We start from the raw sequence: 17,701 nt of genomic DNA, 5'->3' as shown, positions 1-17,701 counted from the left end.
TGTTGTCATTACACAATAAAACAGTTGTTCTTGAGTTTCAAACAGGAACAAGTTCAGTATTAAAACATTCAATAAATAGTAGAAAGCAACAAGTAGCAATGATCAAACAGTGATCATACAGAGAGAACAGGTAGAGAGTAACAGCAAATAAGCAGATAAAATGGTGTAGTGTCCACAAGCCATGATTCAGGCTTCCCTTTAAGTACATTGGCTATAGAGCTTAGCCAATCAGGATACAGGATGATGCAATACAGTCTTAAAGCAATATAATACCTGTTGACAAACATGTACTGATAGTTTATATATTGCCTGACCAACTAGTTAGACAATAGCCATTTCCTAACAGCAACAGTTCGAAGTTACAAACAGCACTGGAAAAAAGTGACTTATGACTATTTTTCACCCTTACGACCGTTACAGCATCCCCATGGTTATTTGATCAAAATTCAGATGCTTGGAAACTGACTCATATTTATGACGGTTGCAGTGTCCCATGGTCATGGGATCCCCTTTTGCAACCTTCTGACAAGCAAAGTGAGATGGGGAAGCCAGGTTCACTTACTGTGCTACTAATGTAACAAGTGCAATGATTCACTTAACAAACTTGTGGCCAGAAAGGTCATAAAATGGGGCCACTTAACCAATGGTCTCACTTAGCAACATAAACATTGGGCTCAATTGTGGTCATAAGTCAAGAACTACCTGTATTTTTGATATCTTTATTAGATTTTTTTAAAAAAAAATATGGGGAGATAAAAACTAACAAAAACTAACATTTAAAATAGGAAAAAAGGAAAAGAGGAAAGAGGAAGCAAAGCCAAAATGGAAAATATAAAGAAATGACTTCCTACTTTCTTTTACAACAGATACAAGTATAAATTTGCATTGGCTCTTACTCTATGTTACCCCAAAAGGGGTGAAATGCTATCGGTTCAGGCCGGTTTGCCAGAACCGGCAGTGAAAAAATGTTTTAAAAAAGTAAAAAAAAGGTTCCCACAATTGCGCAGCACAGTTGATTGTCACAGCTGATTGTCACAGCTGATTGTCACAGCTGATTGTCGGAACCTCTTTTTTTTTAGTTTTTTAAAGCATTTTTTACTACTTATTCACCTCAACGGGTAGTAAAAAAATGCTTTAAAAAGTAAAAAAAAAGGTTGGCCATGCCCACCCAGTCACATGACCCACCAAGCCACGCCCACAGAACTGGTAGGGAAAAAATGTTGAATTTCACCATTGTCCCAAAACTTTCATTAGTGTTCTAGTATCTACTATTTTTTAATCATTTATCCATGTCTCATTCTTAACCTCATTCCCGGATTAACTTGCTTTCTCACGCAAAATGCTAAAATACATTGCACACGTAAACACACAGAGACAAAAGCTGTCGTCACACGTAGCACCAGCCACGTTTAAGCGGTTGTGTGAATGCACCCACCAAGTTCATCGACTTTCATGAACACAGCACCGAGGAGTTGCTCTGAATAAAACACATCCCCAATAAATACAAGATTAAGAACAGATTAAGATGAAATTCCTTTGTCCTTTTTTTCCCCCTCTCCGCATTTCATTTGTCGTATGTAATATCTATTGTATAGAACAAATCACATGCAGAGGGAAAATAAAAGCATCGCCCTGAACCTTATTCCTGCTGTGTTTTGACAAATTGGAAGAGTTAAAAAAAAGAATACGCAGTGCAAAGTTCAAATCACAGGACGGGCAGCGAACCAGCTGCTCAAATGCAGAAGGATGGAAAACAGATGGGAAGAGGGGAGTTTTCCAGAGAATTGTTAGCTGACAAACCCGGCCAGTAATCCCAAAGTAAGATTGCAGTGGACCAGAAAGGAGAGAAAAATGCAGCTTGGCCTGTTCCTCCATCTTGCACCCCAAGAGGCAATGCAAAAGGGCCTTCCAGATGTGCTAGAACTACGACTCCCAGAATTCTCAGCAAACGGGGGCGAGGGGGGGAAGGTTGGCTTGCACGATGGAATCATAGAAAGGAAGGGACCTTGGAGGCCTTCTAGTCTACCTCCCTGCCCAAGACAGGAGCTCAGGAGGTGCTCTGGAAAAAAAAGAAAGATTAGGAAGAAGAGAGAATCGTTTGATAAAAGAAATAAAAAGAGAGCTGAGCAAAACAAAATATGGAATCCAGAACCTGTATCCAATGTATGTTTTTAAAAGCCATGGAGTCATGGTGGTTAGAATGCAGTACTGCAGGCTAATACTGCTGACTGCCAGCAGTTTGATCTTGATCTGCTCAAGGTTGACTCAGCTTTCCATCCTTCCTAAGTCGATAAAATGAGGACCCAGATTGTTGGGGGGGGGCAATAGGATGATTCTGTAAACTGCATAGAAAGCCAATGCAATCCTAAATTGCATTAACAGAGGAATACAATCAAGATCAAGTGAAATATTAATACCACTCTATAAAGCCTTAGTAAGACCATACCTAGAGTACTGCATCCAGTTTTGGTCACCACACTATAAAAAAGACGTTGAGACTCTGGAAAGAGTGCAGAGAAGAGCAACGAAGATGATTAGGGGACTGGAAACTAAAACATACGATGAACGGTTGCAGGAACTGGGCATGGCTAGTCTAGTGAAGAGAAGGACCAAGGGAGACATGATAGCATCTTCCAATATTTGAGGGGCTGCCACAGAGAAGAGGGGGACAAGCTATTTTCCAAAGCACCCGAAGGCCAGACAAGGAATAATGGATGGAAACTGATCAAGGAGAGATTCCACCTAGAAATAAGGAGGAATTTTCTGAGAGTGAGAACAATCCACCCATGGAACAGAAGTTGCCTTCAGAAGTTGTGGGAGCTTCATCACCAGAGACTTTCAAGAAGAGATTGGACTGCCATTTGTCAGAAATGGTGTAGGGTCTCCTGCTTGGGTGGGGGCTAAGACTAGATGACCTCCAAGGTCCCTTCCAACTCTGTTAATCAGTAAAAAAAAAGAGAAGAAGGCTGTAAAGCACTGTGAAGTGGTATATAAATCTAAGGGCTATTGCTATATAATGCATGCTCTAAACCAGTGTTTCTCAACCTTGGTAGCTTGAAGATGGGTAGACTTCAACTCCCAGAATCCCCCAGCCAGCGCTGCTGGGAGTTGAAGTCTACCCATCTTCAAGCTACCAAGGTTGAGAAACACTGCTCTAAACCAACCAGGATGGTCATGACAGCCTTTGTCAGCCTTCTTTGTATCTCACATAGGTAGTCCTTGAATCATAACCATTCTTTTAGCAACTGTTTAAAGTTACAATGGCACTGGAAAAAAAGGTGATTCATAACTGGTCCTTGCACTTACGACTGTCGTGGAATCCCTATGTCCGCATGATCAAAATTAGGGCACTTAGCAACCGACGTGTCATTTATAATGGGTTCAAGTGTTCCAGGATCACATGATCGCCATTTGTGATCTTCCCAGCTGGATTCCAACGAGCAAAATCAACGGGGAAAGCCAGATTTGCTTAACAATTTCATGATTCATTTAACAACCATAGCAAAAAAACAGGGACAGGGACAGATATGGGAGAGCAACCATTCCCATCGGGAGGAGGGATCAAATGGGGAATTAGCAAGGACTCATTACATAAACAGGGACACGGTAGCTCAGTGGCTAAGATGCTGAGCTTGTCGATCGAAAGGTCGGCAGTTCAGCGGTTCGAATCCCGAGTGCCACGTAACGGGGTGTGCTCCCGTTACTTGTCCCAGCTTCTGTCAACCTAGCAGTTCGAAAGCACGTAAAAAATGCAAGTAGAAAAATAGGAACCACCTTTGGTGGGAAGGCAACAGCGCTCCATGCGCCTTCGGCATAGTCATGCCAGCCACATGACCACGGAGACGTCTTCGGACAGCGCTGGCTCTTCGGTTTAGAAACGGAGATGAGCACCGTCCCCTAGAGTCGGGAACGATTAGCACATATGTGCGAGGGGAACCTTTATCTTTACCTTTACATTACATAAACACAAGAAGGCAAGGTCTGGTTCTCCCTGAATGCCTTTGAGCCTTATCTGGGTTTTTTTTTTTTCAAACGAAAGCTACCAGTCTGGGAAGATTCTTGTACAATAGGTTTAGAACAATAAAGTAGCCAGTTTGAGCTCTGCCAGTGTGGATCTGATCATTCGTGCTTGGCAGCAATTCAGTTAACAACCATCTTGCTTAGCCACTGAAATTCTGGTTCCAATTCTGGGTGTAAGCTGAGGACTCCTTGCACTAAATGGTAGAGCAGCTCCAGCCATGGAAGCTCCATTTTGCTGCCCCAACCCATTGAACCCGAGGCCGTCATTGTCCAGCTTCATAATATAGCATGTCATATTTCATTCATTGAGTAATTTTTCAACTTCCCCAGGGAGAGTTCTCACCGTGTCTTCCCTTATCTCGTTGCTTTGTTGTTAAACAGGAGTGTGCGTAGGTGTGCTTGTGAGTTTAACGTTTGCGATGCTGAGACCCAAAGCTGAATCTTTGCTTTGATTCGATTTTGCTTCTCGATGGTGGGCAGTTGACCTCACCGTCCACCAAGATGGATTCCTTTCCCCCAAATTGAGGTTTTAATGGGAAGCTGGAAACAGTTGTAATGTCCTGCGGTTTAAGGAGATATTTATTCTAAATATGCAATTCTCCCCATCCAGCCAAACATTTCCCCCCACCCCCCCACTGCTCCAGGGAGAACAGCGCCACCTACTGTGGTCAGTGCGGTTCACTATGGACTTAAATTGTGAAGAGAGAGACCCCACAGTACAGTACCCCTTGCTTGTGTTTCTGAGGCCGGGGAAAAGAAAATTCTGCATCATGCTTTGAAGAGGGTTAATGGACACCAGTTTAACATATACGATAGATAGATAGATAGATAGATAGATAGATAGATAGATAGATAGATAGATAGATAGATAGATAGATAGATAGATAGATAGATAGATAGATAGATACCTACCTACCTACCTATCATGTCTCTCTCTCTGTCTGTCTGTCTGTCTGTCTATCTATCTATCTATCTATCTATCTATCTATCTATCTATCTATCTATCTATCTATCTATCTATCTATCTATCTATCTACCCATCCATCCATCCATCCATCCATCCATCCATCTATCTATCATCTATACATATATATTTTTAAAAAAACTTATTTGGAATTTTTTTAAAAAATACCTATTTTGCTTTTTTTGATTTTCTTCAATCACAAGATAAGGTCAGGAATAAGAATGTTGCATAAAGCAGACATTCGCCAAACAGTGGCCTGTGGATGACTTGAAACAAAAAAACCCTACCTTCAAACAACATTTTCACTGGGATTTTGGGGCCCATCATCCTGCTATATCTGGAAGGCCTTATTAAGTGATTTGGGTTTAAATCTCATATCTGGCCATCTGTACTGCATTGTTCATATTTATTTTTATCTGTTTCTCTGTCTCTGTCTCTGTCTCTGTCTCTGTCTCTATCTATCTATCTATCTATCTATCTATCTATCTATCTATCTATCTATCTATCATCTATCTACCAGTTTCTATCTACCGGTATCTATCTATCTGTCTGTCTGTCTGCCTGCCTACCTACCTACCTATCTACTTACCTACCAGTGGTGAAATCCAAATTTTTTTACTACTGGTTCTGTGGACGTGGCTTGGTGGACATAGCAGGGGAAGAATACTGCAAAATCCCCATTCCCTCCCCACTCCTGGGGGAAGGATATTGCAAAATCCCCATTCCCACGCCACTCTGGGGCCAGCCAGAAGTGGTATTTGCCGGTTCTCTGAACTACTCAAAATTTCCACTACTGGTTCTCCAGAACCTATCAGAACCTGCTGGATTTCACCCCTGCTATCTATCTATCTATCTATCTATCTATCTATCTATCTATCTATCTATCTATCTATCTATCTATCATCTATCTATCTATCTATCTATCTATCTATCTATCTATCTATCTATCTATCTATCTATCATTTCCCATCTTTATTATATTTAAAAGTAGTTCAAGGTGTTGAATATATCCACCACCTCTTCCTTCTCCTATTTTTCCCCACAAAAACGATCCGGTGAGATGAACATTCAGATTAAAGTCTCCAAAATTTGGATCTCGTGCACCGCATACCGAATTACAATTGGATCAATCATCTTTCCATCTCATTAAATTACCCTTGCAAGGACAGAGCATCTTGACTGACAGGAGTGTCTGAAGACCGTGATGACAATGGTGCAATCAATCTCTCTTTCTCTCTCTCTTTTTAAAAAAAATTTGAGTGGCATGCTAGACTGTAGCGTGCCTAGGCTAGGCTAGGAATAAATGGAGGAGGAGAGCTGAGAAAAAAGTGAGTTATAGGAATCCATTCCTTGTCTTTGCACGCTGAGTGACGCAAGAAAGGTCGTAAAATCGGGTCAAACTCGCTTCACAAATGTCTTACCTAACAAGAGACATGTTGGCCTCAATTGAGGTCGTAAATTGAGATTGCTACCTAGTAATCTCTAGGCCCCCTTTGCTTCGAGACTCTGAATCTAATGGCCTTTTTGCTTTTCGGTTAGGGAATCGCTTCAAAAGAGAGCCGGCAGTCTACATCTTTCACAACCCAGAGGGGGAGCCGAAGAAACAAGGGGGGTCAAGAGAAAGGAAGCTCCCTCCCCTCACTTGCTTGCCATCCCACTCACCCAGGAATTGGCTGCTGGGGGTTCACAGAGGTTTGGGAGAACCTCTAGCTAAGATTCTGTGCAGTTCGGAGAACCCCCAAATCCCACTCCTGGCTGGCCCCACCCACCCTGCCCCTCCCCTCCCAGGAGTCCCCACACGGCTCGTTTTGGATATGTAGAGGCTCGGGGAATATGAAAAATGGGCCTACTGGAAGTTTGGTAGGGCCTCCGGAGCCTGGGGAGGCCGTTTTCGCCCTCCTGGAGGCTTGACGAAAGCCTCTGGAGCCTGGGGAGGGTAAAAATACCCCCCCACACACCGTGGTGCAGGAGGCCGGCTAGGCCACACCCACCATGGCCACGCCCACTCAGCAACCGGGCAGAGAACCCCTTGCTAAATTTTTTGAAGCCCACCCCTGCACCCACCCTATGCACCAGAGGTGGGTTTCAGCAGGTTCTGACCAGTTCTGGAGAATCGGTAGCGGAAATTTTGAGTAGTTCAGAGAACCAGTAAATACCACCTCTGACTGGCCCCGCCCCCATCTATTCTCTGCCTCCCGAGTCCCAGCTGATCGGGAGGATTTTGCAGTAACCTCCCCTGCCAGGCCCACCAAGCCACGCCCACCAAGCCACGCCACGCCCACCAAGCCATGCCACGCCCACCAAGCCACACCCACAGCCGCCTCCTCTAGGCTTTTAAAAAAATATCTGATCATCAGACAACTCAGCTGGGATCGTCAGAGAGGCTTGTTAAAAAATGCTTTGAAAAGTCTCTCTGACGATCAGGCAACTCAGCTAGGATCATCAGAGAGACTTTTAAAGCATTTTTTTCTGCAACCTCTTCCGGGGAAGAGGTGGTTCAAAAAGTGCTTTGAAAAGGCTCTGACGATCCCAGCTGTGTTGCCTGATCGGCAGAGGCTTTTCAAAGCATTTTTTTTGCATTTGCAGAAAAAATGCTTTGAAAAGTTAGAAAGAAAAAAAAAAGTTGGCCACGCTCACCCAGTCACATTATTCCCCCCCCCACCAAGCCACGCCCACAGAACCGGTAGTAACAAATTTTACATTTCACCCCTGAGCTGAAATGTATGCAATGGGAGGGGGGCAAGCGAGAGTGCGGGTGGGGAAGCACCTTGATTGGAAATCAATCTCTGACCCAGTGAAAAACAGCTCTGCTGTTCCCTGTTGAGATCAAAATAGACAAGTGGACGGTTCTCAGCTCACCCACCCACCCACCCGCCACTTTCCACGGGACCACTTTGGAAGAAGCCCCGCAAGTGTGAAGTTTACATCTCAGCCTTGCGACGAAGAATCTCCTGCGGGAGGCGAGAGCGAAAGGTACCATCTGCCAAAGTTGTGCGCACACAAGGGTTGCACATACAAGGCAGTCTTTGTTCAGCTGCAAAGTCTCGCTCGGCCCCGTAGAGACTGCCGGGGGCTGTTGCTTCTTTTTTGGCATATGTGGTGAGGGGGACCCTTCTGGCATGGACCACCGCCTGGCTGGGGGAGGTCAATCCAGCTCGGCTCTCCTCCTCCTCCTCCTCCTCCTCCTCCAATTCTCCCCTTCTCCCCCTCCCTGCCACTTAACCCACAACTCTTTGGTTGGGTTCAAGAGAACCTCTTGCAGAATGAGAGGCAAAGGGAAAAAATAAAAATGTCTTTTGCCTTCAGGACCCCTTTGAGAAACTGGAGCAAATTTCCCTCTGAACTGGATTTGGGGAAGGGAGGTTGGGGGAGAGGCCTGTGGGAATAGCCAGGGCAGGAATTTGCCCAGACCTTTTATTTATTGAAAGGTCTAGGGAGATTCTCCATCATCCAGGTCACTCACGGCTGTCTCAAAAGTGCTTTTCCAAAAGGCAACTCAATTTTCTTAGTGATTGTAATTTTTTTCCCTTTGAAAACATTTCACTTCCCGTCCAAGAAGCTTCTTTAGCTCAGTTCAGTTTTGTCTGTCTGTCTGTCTGTCTGGTCTCACCCACCGCGACTCTGGGCACGCCTACAAAACCTAACAACAAGGAGAACCCTAAAACACTCAAGCATAAATGAAAGAGAAAACAAGAAAAATCCAAGATTGCCAAGAGGGCAACTTTTCCCAGACTTCTTCAAGAGAAGGAGAAAGGCTGCAAAGATTTTTTTCAGTGGGCAGCTTCTTCCCGGACCGATGAAGGAGACACCAGTTTCCCTCCTGAAGCTTTCCTGCAAATTTGGCAGGAGGGGGGTAAAAGGGGGAGTGTGTGTGTGTTTGGGGGGAGTGGAGTACCAGGAAGGCAGGGGAGGGAATGAGCCAATGCCAGACAGACTATTCATGCAGACTCCTAACTAGGAAACAGTGCAACAGTACAAAGGTTCACCCATGAGAATTTCTCCCTGGTTTATCTGAATTTTTACAGCAAGATACAGGTGTCCCCGACTTACGACTACAATTGAGCCCCAGATTGATGTTGCTAAGTGAGAAAGTTGTTTTGTCCCATTTTATGACTTTTCTTGCTCCGTTTGTTAAGCGAACCACTGCAGTTGTTCAATTAGTAACAGGATTGTTCAGCGAATCTGTCTTTCCAACTTCACTGCGGTTGCTCAGTTAGCGGCACGGTTGTTAAGTGAATCTGGGCTTCCCTATTAATTTTGCTCATCCGAAGGCCGCAGAAGGGGATCAGGTGATCCCGGGGACGCTACAACCATCATCAGTATGAATCAGTTGGTTGAGCATTTGTATGTAAATCACCCAGTAAGGATGCTGCAGAGGTCGTAAGTGTGAGAAATGGTTCTAAGCCACTTTTTCCCGTGCCATTGTAACTTTGAACGGTCACTAAATGGACTGTTATAAGTTGAGGACTAACTGTAGAAGTTTGCACACTAAAACCCTTTAGTGAGTTCATGTATTCAGGTGCTGCACAATAAATTGTGCATGTGATGTGATGATTAGGGGACTGGAGACTAAAACATATGAAGAAGAACGGTTGCAGGAACTGGGCATGGCTAGTCTAGTGAAGAGAAGGAGCAGGGGACACATGATAGCAGTCTTCCAATATTTGAGGGGCTGTCACAGAGAGGAGGGGGTCAAGCTATTCTCCAAAGCACCTGAAGGCCAGACAAGGAACAATGGATGGAAACTGAACAAGGAGAGATTCAACCTGGAAATAAGGAGAAAGTTTCTGAGTGTGAGAAGAATAATCAACCCATGGAAGAGAAGTTGCCTTCAGAAGTTGTGGGAGCTTCATCACTGGAGGCTTGCAAGAAGAGACTGGGCTGCCCTCTGTCAGAAATGGTGTAGGGTCTCCTGCTTGGGTGGGGGTTGGAATAGATGACCTACAAGGTCCCTTCCAACTCTGTTATTCTGTTAATCACTGGAGGCTTTTAAGAAGACTGGACTTCCCTCTTTCAGAAATGATGTAGGATCTTCCTTGGGCAGCGTGGGGGTGGGTGGGTTTGCGAGTTGGACTAGATGACCTCGAAGGTCCCTTTTTATTCTTGTCATTCTGTTTTGATAGGTTACAGAAACCACTCGGAAACCTCTTCTAAGGGGGGTCAGGACCCGAGCCACCCGGTCCTTCTCACATTCCTTTCTTTCTTTCTTTCTTTCTTTCTTTCTTTCTTTCTTTCTTTCTTTCTTTCTTTCTTTCTTTCTTTCTTTCTTTCTTTCTTTCTTTCTTTCTTTCTTTCTTTCTTTCTTTCTTTCTTTCTTTCTTTCTTTCTTTTTTTTGCATTCCCTTTGCATGGAAAGGGCCGCTTTAAGAGGCCGGAGGAGACCCCCCCCCCAGGTTCTGGCTAGGCAAGATTTGCAGGCAGCCCTTCGCTCTCGCCTTCCAAAGCTGGCGCGCCTGGCATATCCAAGCTTGGCACAGCCTCGTTTCCTGCCTTTGGCGCGATTGGTTGGCACCCGATCTCCGCCTTAGCCGGGCAGGCGGGACCCTCGCCTTGTGGGTTAGGACACGCCGAGCCCAGCACGGAAGCTCATTGGAAGGCCGGAGGGTTGATTGACGTCTGGGGCTGTTTGCAGGGAAGAGAAACGGGGGCGGAGTGTGTGCGTGTATGGGAAGGCATTCCTACAAGGCTTAGTAGCTGCCGAAGTTCCTTGCGCCACCGGGCGCTCCAGTTTGCCTTTTCCCTTTGTATATATAGCTATATAGATATATATTTGACTGCTGCTCCGTTTTCTCTGTGTGCTCTTCTGCTGATCCCGTTTTCTTCTCTCCTTCCTTGCCTCCTCTTCCTCCTCCTCCTCTCCTCCTCCTCCCACCACTGCTCCCTTCTCCTTCTCCTTCTCCTTCTCCCTCCGCCCCGTCTTCTCCTTCTCCTCCTCCTCCTCCTTGGAAACCACTCTTCTTTAATAGGGAGAGCCTAGTGGTTAGATCTGCAGCTGGATGGATGGTTATGGGGAAAGGGGCAAGCGCGCAAGCCCTCGGACTGACCCACTTCTTCCTCTTGTGGCTCTCCATCTTCCCCGCAGGTAAGGAGCGCCGGTTCTCTCTTCCCCATCTAACTAACCCCCCGTCCCCTTTTGTTTGTCTGCTTTTGGGTATGTGTTTAAATCTTGGAAACTTTCCTTGGGGGGGGGGAAAGGGAGGGGGGTCTTTTGCAAAAACCCTGCCCCCTCACCCCTCTCCAAGGCCCCCCGTCCTTCGGCCCTTTGGCTCCCTCCTAGAAAGCATCGGAGGGAGCCGGGTGGCTTTTTAAACCCAGCCCGGATTTCCCCCCATCTCGGGCCGATTGCTTTTTTAAAAATAATAATAATAATCAACATTTTTAAAAAATGCCTCCCCTATAGTATTCCTTCGCTCGGCCTTTGTCTCTCGCCTAAAACGGAGTTCCCCCTTCAAGGCTCTCTTGCAAGACGCAGAGAGAGCCACGAGCCAAAATTTTGAAAATTTTGGAAAGGACCCTTCTGGATGGTGGGTTGAAGCTTAACTGCGGGTGGGGTGGGGGATGGTCTCCTTCCAGCCTCCCCCCCCCCTTGGTCCTGCCTTTACAAATTTGGGGTGGGGGAAACAAAGCCACGGGCTGATTTTGTAGGCAGGCAGCCTCTCTCCTTCGTTTCGCTTAATTCCGTGATGGGGCTTCCTAAAAATCGCTTTTGCACGGTTCCCACTGCCGTTGGAGCATTTAATGCGGATTAAGAAGTTTAGGCTTTCTTTTCCCGGTGGGTAAATTCGGAGTGGTAGTTTTTGAGACCTCCCGAATCCTTCCACGATTTCTGGACCCTTGCGGGGAGGGGGGGTTGATTTATGATCTATCCCAGTGGTTCTCAACCTTCCTAATGCTGCGACCCTTTAATACAGTTCCTCCTGTTGTGTTGACCCCCCAACCATAAAATTATTCCTAAAATCATTGAAAATACGTGTTTTCCGATGGTCTTAGGCGACCCCTGTGAAAGGGTCGTTCGACCCCCAAAGGGGTCCCAACCCACAGGTTGAGAACCACTGATTCTATCCGAAAGATCCCTCTTCCTCGGAGAATCTGCTGCTCCTTTCAGATCTCTTCCTTAGCAGGGTCCCTGATATGTTCCCCCGGCCCCGAAAAAGACTCCATCGGAGACCCCCCCCTCCACCTCGCCGTTTAAATCGAGGGTTTTTAACGACCAAGCCCTTCTAACCTGGGGTCCTTTTCAGAAGTCGCAGTGGGGGGGGCCGCCCTCCCCGCACCCCCGGTTTCTTCCCTGCTCATCGTTTACGAGAGATCCCCGGTTAAGCCTCCTCCGAGGTTGTTTATGAGAGTTTTGCAAAAAAAACAAAAAGGAAGCAGGCGGAAATCACTGCACGCGCCCGTCGCTTTTATTTTGAATTTGATTCAGGCTTGGCATCTCGGAAAGAAATTTACGATTTTATTTTATTTTATTTTATTTTATTGTATTTGGGGTGGGGGGTGGCGTGGAGGAAGAAGATGGCGCCGTGGACCTGACAGCAGAATTCACTTGCTCCGTTTTGGATGCTATTTTAATTGTTTTTCGCAACTTTTGGGGGGGTGGGAGGGTGGGTGGGAGAAGACGGGAATGAAACAGAAAGGAATGGACATTTGGACACCCGCTTTTTTTGGGGGGGTGGGGGCTGTTGGTGGCGGAAAGAAATGTGTGGAAGACTTTCCCGGCTGGAACCTGCTCTTGTGCTGTGAAGCGCTTGTTTCGGTGCTTTTAAGCTACGTTGCCAGATGTTGATCTATGTGTAATAATATTTCAAAGGCCGAAGAAGGAGGACAGCTGTTGGGGGAAAAAAAAATAATACAGGCGCCGGGAATGTTTTGATCTCTTCTTGATTCCCCCTTCCTCGCATCTCCCCCCACCCCACTTGCCTCGTTCTTGTTTATTTGCGAGCTTTCCTTCGCTTAGTAGCAGACGGATATTTGATTTCCAGAACCCCTGCTTTCTCTCTCTCCTCCTCCTCCTCTTCCTCCTCCTCCTTCTTCTCTTTTGTCTCTTCTCTGCCTCCTCCTCTTCTCTTCTTTTCCTTCTCCTTCTTCTTCTTCTTCTTCTTCTTCTTCTTCTTCTTCTTCTTCTTCTTCTTCTTCTTCTTCTTCTTCTTCCTCCTCTTCCTCCTCCTCCCTTCTTCTTCTTCTTCTTCTTCTTCTCCTCCTTCTCCTTCTCTTTCTTCTTCTGCTCTTCCTTCTTTCTTCTTCCCTTTTGCCTCTCTTCTTCTTCTCCTCCTCCTCCTTTCACTTTCTTCTTCTCTTTCTTCTACTCTTCTTCTTTCTTCTCCTTCTCTTCCTTTCTCTCTTCTCCTTCTCCTCTTCTTTCTCCTTCCCCTTCTTCTTCTTCTCTTCCTCCTCTTCTTCACCCCCCCCCACCACCCTCAGTTTGTTTTTACAAAGTTCGGGAAAGGAGTGAATTTTCAGCATCGCAGCTGAAAAACGCCATCTGTTTCCAATGAATTCCCCCACTGCTTTTTCACAGCGTTTCTGGCAGATCCTGCTTTGCAAATTCCTGCATGCTTGTTTTCGTTGGGGGAGGGGAGCGTAACTTCACACTGGCGGAGTTGTTCCCTTCCAAAACTCTCCAATTTCTCGTGGCCGCTGGGCTTGCTTCCCCACCCCCCTCCTCCCCACCGTTTACTCCAGGCGATGGGGAGGTGGGGGACACACACAGGAGAAAGGGGTAATGCGCGAGGGGTAATTTGTCTGCTGATACAGGCTGCCGAGTAATTTTTTTTTTTTTTTTTTTTGCAAAACCTCCCCTTTGCGGAGGAGAGAAATGATGACTGCCAGGGAAGCATTTTTTTTTTTTTATTAGAAACAAAGACCATCCAGTTTATTAGCACCTGTGTGTATGTCTTGCTTGAGTGTGCAGACAAAATAATAATAATCATCCTCATCGCTGGGAACACCAAGTTGACAAAAGTTCTTGCAAATGAAAAGTGGGACTTTCAGATCCAAACAGATAGACAACTGGCCCGCAATACGCCTGGCATCGCTATTGTAGAAAAAAAGAAAAGAAAAGAAAAGAAAAGAAAAGAAAAGAAAAGAAAAGAAAAGAAGAAAAGAAAGAAAAGAAAAAGTCTGGTCCATTGATATTGCAATAACACCAGGGGATGCACGGATGGAAGAGAAACAGCTAGAAAAAAACTAATGAAATATCTGTGATTTGCCAATTGAAGTTGAGTGATTGTGAAGGAAGAAGTCATGGGTGTACCAATAGTAATAATAGGTGCCCTTGGAGCAATACCCAAAGGGCTGCCTAGATACATGGACATTTTGAACTTATTAGACCTGAATATTCTGACTTTGCACACACACAAAAAAAACATCTTAGTTGGAATGGCCTGTATATTCAGACACTACCTTAACAGCTCTTAGGCCCTTGGTTAGGACTTGAACTGTGAAGTTTTAACCAGTTCCAGACTACAAATCGAATTGAAGAGTAAATCTTAATAATAATAACAACAGCAATCTCCTGGCTTATTCTGAGTCTTTGGGAAGGACTTGATAGGTGGATAAAAAATGCCAACTCCTGTTTTGAACATCTGGCTGACTTTGCCACGAACGATAATCGCTCCCCTCCCCACCACCATTGTTTCTTAACTTTCACACTTCGCTATAATTCTCATGGAATGGGTAACAGGACCAATCATCCTTTAGGAAATAGCCGTAGTTCCTTAAATGGCCCATCTCCATCTATGGGAAGGTGCTATGGAGTCCAAGCAAATCCAAAATTCTTTGAGGGGGTCCTTGGTGCTCTCGGAGTTTGGTGGTTGTTTGTTGTTGTTTGAAGACGTTTCATTACCCTAACTAGTAACATCATCAATGCTAGTGACGATAAGTGATGAGGTTACCTAGTTTGGGTGATGAAACATCTGCAAGAAACCCAACCAAGCTCGGGAAAACAGCCAGGACCTTTTCATTCCCACCCTCAGCCACAGATATTCTCCTTTATTGGTACAAAATTCTTTCCTGGTGAAAACTCACATCATGTTCCAAATCGCCCTGCAAGAAGGAACTTGATTTTTCGATCCAGGGTGTGTTTGTGCATCTATTTCCTTCTTCTCAGCCTCAGCAGCACCAAATAGGAATGAATAATAAAAGAGGTTAGGGTGGAGGTGGGGAACTTACAAAGTATTCTTTTGACTTGATAGGGTTGTTGTTTTTTTTATGGGGAGGAAGGGAAAGGATCAACAAAGAAATCTTAAGTCTCCTGTAGAGGTTTTGTAGACCTTGGTTGGTTGGGTTCAAATTCTCCCCGATTCAACTTGGTTGTACAGTCGTGGCCAAAATTGTGGAAACCTTTTGGGAAAAGTGTATTTTCTAAAAGTAGCTAACACCACCACTTTTTTGGGGAGTAGTACCATAAAATTATATATCAATGGAAAGATAATTTAATCAAGAATGTAATGCAATAACTTTTAGGAAGGATTTGCTATTAGAATAGCAGTTACAGTATAAATAAGAAAAGGGAAACACGTAGAAAAAACGAGATATACAAAAATTATCACCATGTCAGTTAATACTTAGTTGGGTAACCTTTAGCATGAATTACGGCCTTACGACGTCTTCCCATGGAGTGAACCAAGTCTTTGAGTTCTGCAGCTGTTCTAATGTGAAACCAAGATTGAACGATGGCTTCTATTAACTGGGTTTTATTGCTGGGTCACTTCTGACTAACAAGTTTCTTTAGTCGGCTCCATAGATTTTCAATTGGGTGAAGGTCTGGGCTATTCCCAGGCCATTCCAGCAGTCGAATAGGATTATCTTGAAACTCCCCCCCAAAAAGTGGTGTTATTAGCCATCAAACCTCAAAAATACACTTTTCTCAAAAGGTTTCCACAATATTGGCCACTACTGTAATCTCTTTTGGAGAGCAGGTAACTAAAAGGGTCTTTCTGTTAATTAAAGGGGTTTTTCTGGCAATGGATATATTTGTGCCTTTGTTTCTCCTGCTAGGTCCAAACTACCTTTGCTGGTATGGTATTTTTCCTGAGGTTAATGGCCCTCTTCATTCGCTTCAGATAACTAAGACCCGTGAAGATTTTTTTTTCAAGGTCTTCCTAGACCTCTTCATTACTTTTATAAAGTTATTTAATCTCTGTTTAAAGTCTGGGAAGCCTGCAGCCTTCAACACATCTTGTGGCAGCTAATGCTCTCTCTTGTGGGGTGGGGAGGAGGAGGGAAGAGATGAGAATTTGCAAAGGCTTATGTTCTGATAAATTAGTGAGTCTCTAAGGTGCTGTAGGGCTGTAGTCACCCTGTATTAAATGACACCCCCCCCCTTATTTCTTAGCAACACTGCTATAAGCATTGTTTTCTTCTTCTTCTTCTTTGAAAAAAAGATTCCACTTTCAGTTTCCTTTGTAGGAATATCATGGCCGCGATTTACCAATAAACAGGCTGTAGATTACGTATTGCATCATTGTTCCTTGATTTTGCAAAATGCAAAATTCTTGATTCTCTGATCCCAAGAGATTTTTTTTCTTCCTTCTCTTTCTTTCCAAACTTTTCTTTGAGTAATCTACAAGGGGGTCAAGAGAGGTTTGGGAGAGAAGGAGAGAAAAATTAAAAAGTCAAGACAAGACTTCGAGTTGAGAGACATTCGGTTGAAAATAATTCCTGAAAATGCAAAACTGAAGAAGCTTCTTGGGATGAGAAGCACGAGGAAAAACAAAACCAAACCAGAAAGTCCAGTTGCCTTTTGGAAAAGCACCTTGGGGACAACCGTGACCTGGATAATTGAGCATCTCCATAGACATCCTGTAAATGCAGTTGTTCCCCATGTATTTTAATCATGTGTCTCCCTTCAGTCACATTGGATAGGACCCGGGGGTGAGGGGCGGGGGTGTCTTGGGGGAATGCAGGCTTTGGAAAGACAGCTCTCAAACTTTTGGGTACTGGGGGGGGGTTTCCAGGTTATGCAGTTCTAGCCTACAGAGGCCACAGGAAATGTGCCCGTCCCCCCAAAAAAATCTGGGGGCCAGGAGCAGAATCCTGCTTTTGATGGGCTTAGCAATGTTCTTTCTCATGTTTTCAGGTATGGTTTGCATTATTGGATTCCCTGGTGAAATATGGGTGCGGCCGCCATTTGCCATATTTTGAGAGAACCTGCATATGTGGTACTCCAGCCGTTGAAAATATTTCTCATATTTTGTTTGACTTTCAATTAAATGCCCCCCTTTAGGCTTAAATCTTTATCATCCCTTTTGGAAAGAATAGCCCATCAGGATCCTAAGCACACATTGCCAATTTTCCTCCCGGGTTTAGACGTACATATTGTGTGTAGGATTACTAAGGCCCTGATCCCATGAATCTGATGACATATGGACATATGGATGACATTTGTGAGAGGGATCCATTTGCATCTATATGTATTTTTATCGCTTTATTTCTTCCTTATTCCAAAATTAGACTGTGCACTGAATTTTATTCCATTCCATTCCATTCCATTTTCTATTCTGTTCTGTTCTATTCTATTCTATTCTATTCTATTCTATTCTATTCTATTCTATTCTATTATTTTATTCTATTTTATTATTTTATTTTATATTTTATTTTATTTTATTTATATTTTATTTTATTTTATTTTATTTTATTTTATTATTTATAATTTTATTATTTTATTACCGTACTTTACTTTATTATTTTATTTTATTGTTTTATTTTATTGATTAGTCA

General features: G+C 44.3%; 1 protein-coding gene across 1 annotated transcript in view; it reads left to right on the top strand.

The window, feature by feature from the left end:
- The first annotated feature begins 10,572 nt into the window (after window positions 1–10,572).
- Window positions 10,573–17,701, top strand: part of RGMA (repulsive guidance molecule BMP co-receptor a) — a 40,878-nt gene continuing 33,749 nt past the window's right edge. Inside the window, exon 1 of the mRNA XM_060694785.2 lies at window positions 10,573–11,066. Within this exon, the coding sequence (XP_060550768.2) occupies window positions 10,985–11,066 (82 nt within the window). The 5' untranslated portion in view covers window positions 10,573–10,984. The remainder of the gene's footprint in view (window positions 11,067–17,701) is intronic.

The sequence above is a fragment of the Pantherophis guttatus genome, chromosome 13 (genome assembly GCF_059756535.1).
Source record: "Pantherophis guttatus breed Tessera chromosome 13, ASM5975653v1, whole genome shotgun sequence".
In the NCBI taxonomy this organism is placed as follows: domain Eukaryota; kingdom Metazoa; phylum Chordata; class Lepidosauria; order Squamata; family Colubridae; genus Pantherophis; species Pantherophis guttatus.
The sequence above is the reverse complement of the archived record's forward strand: the minus strand, read 5'-3'. Positions and strand labels throughout refer to the sequence as shown.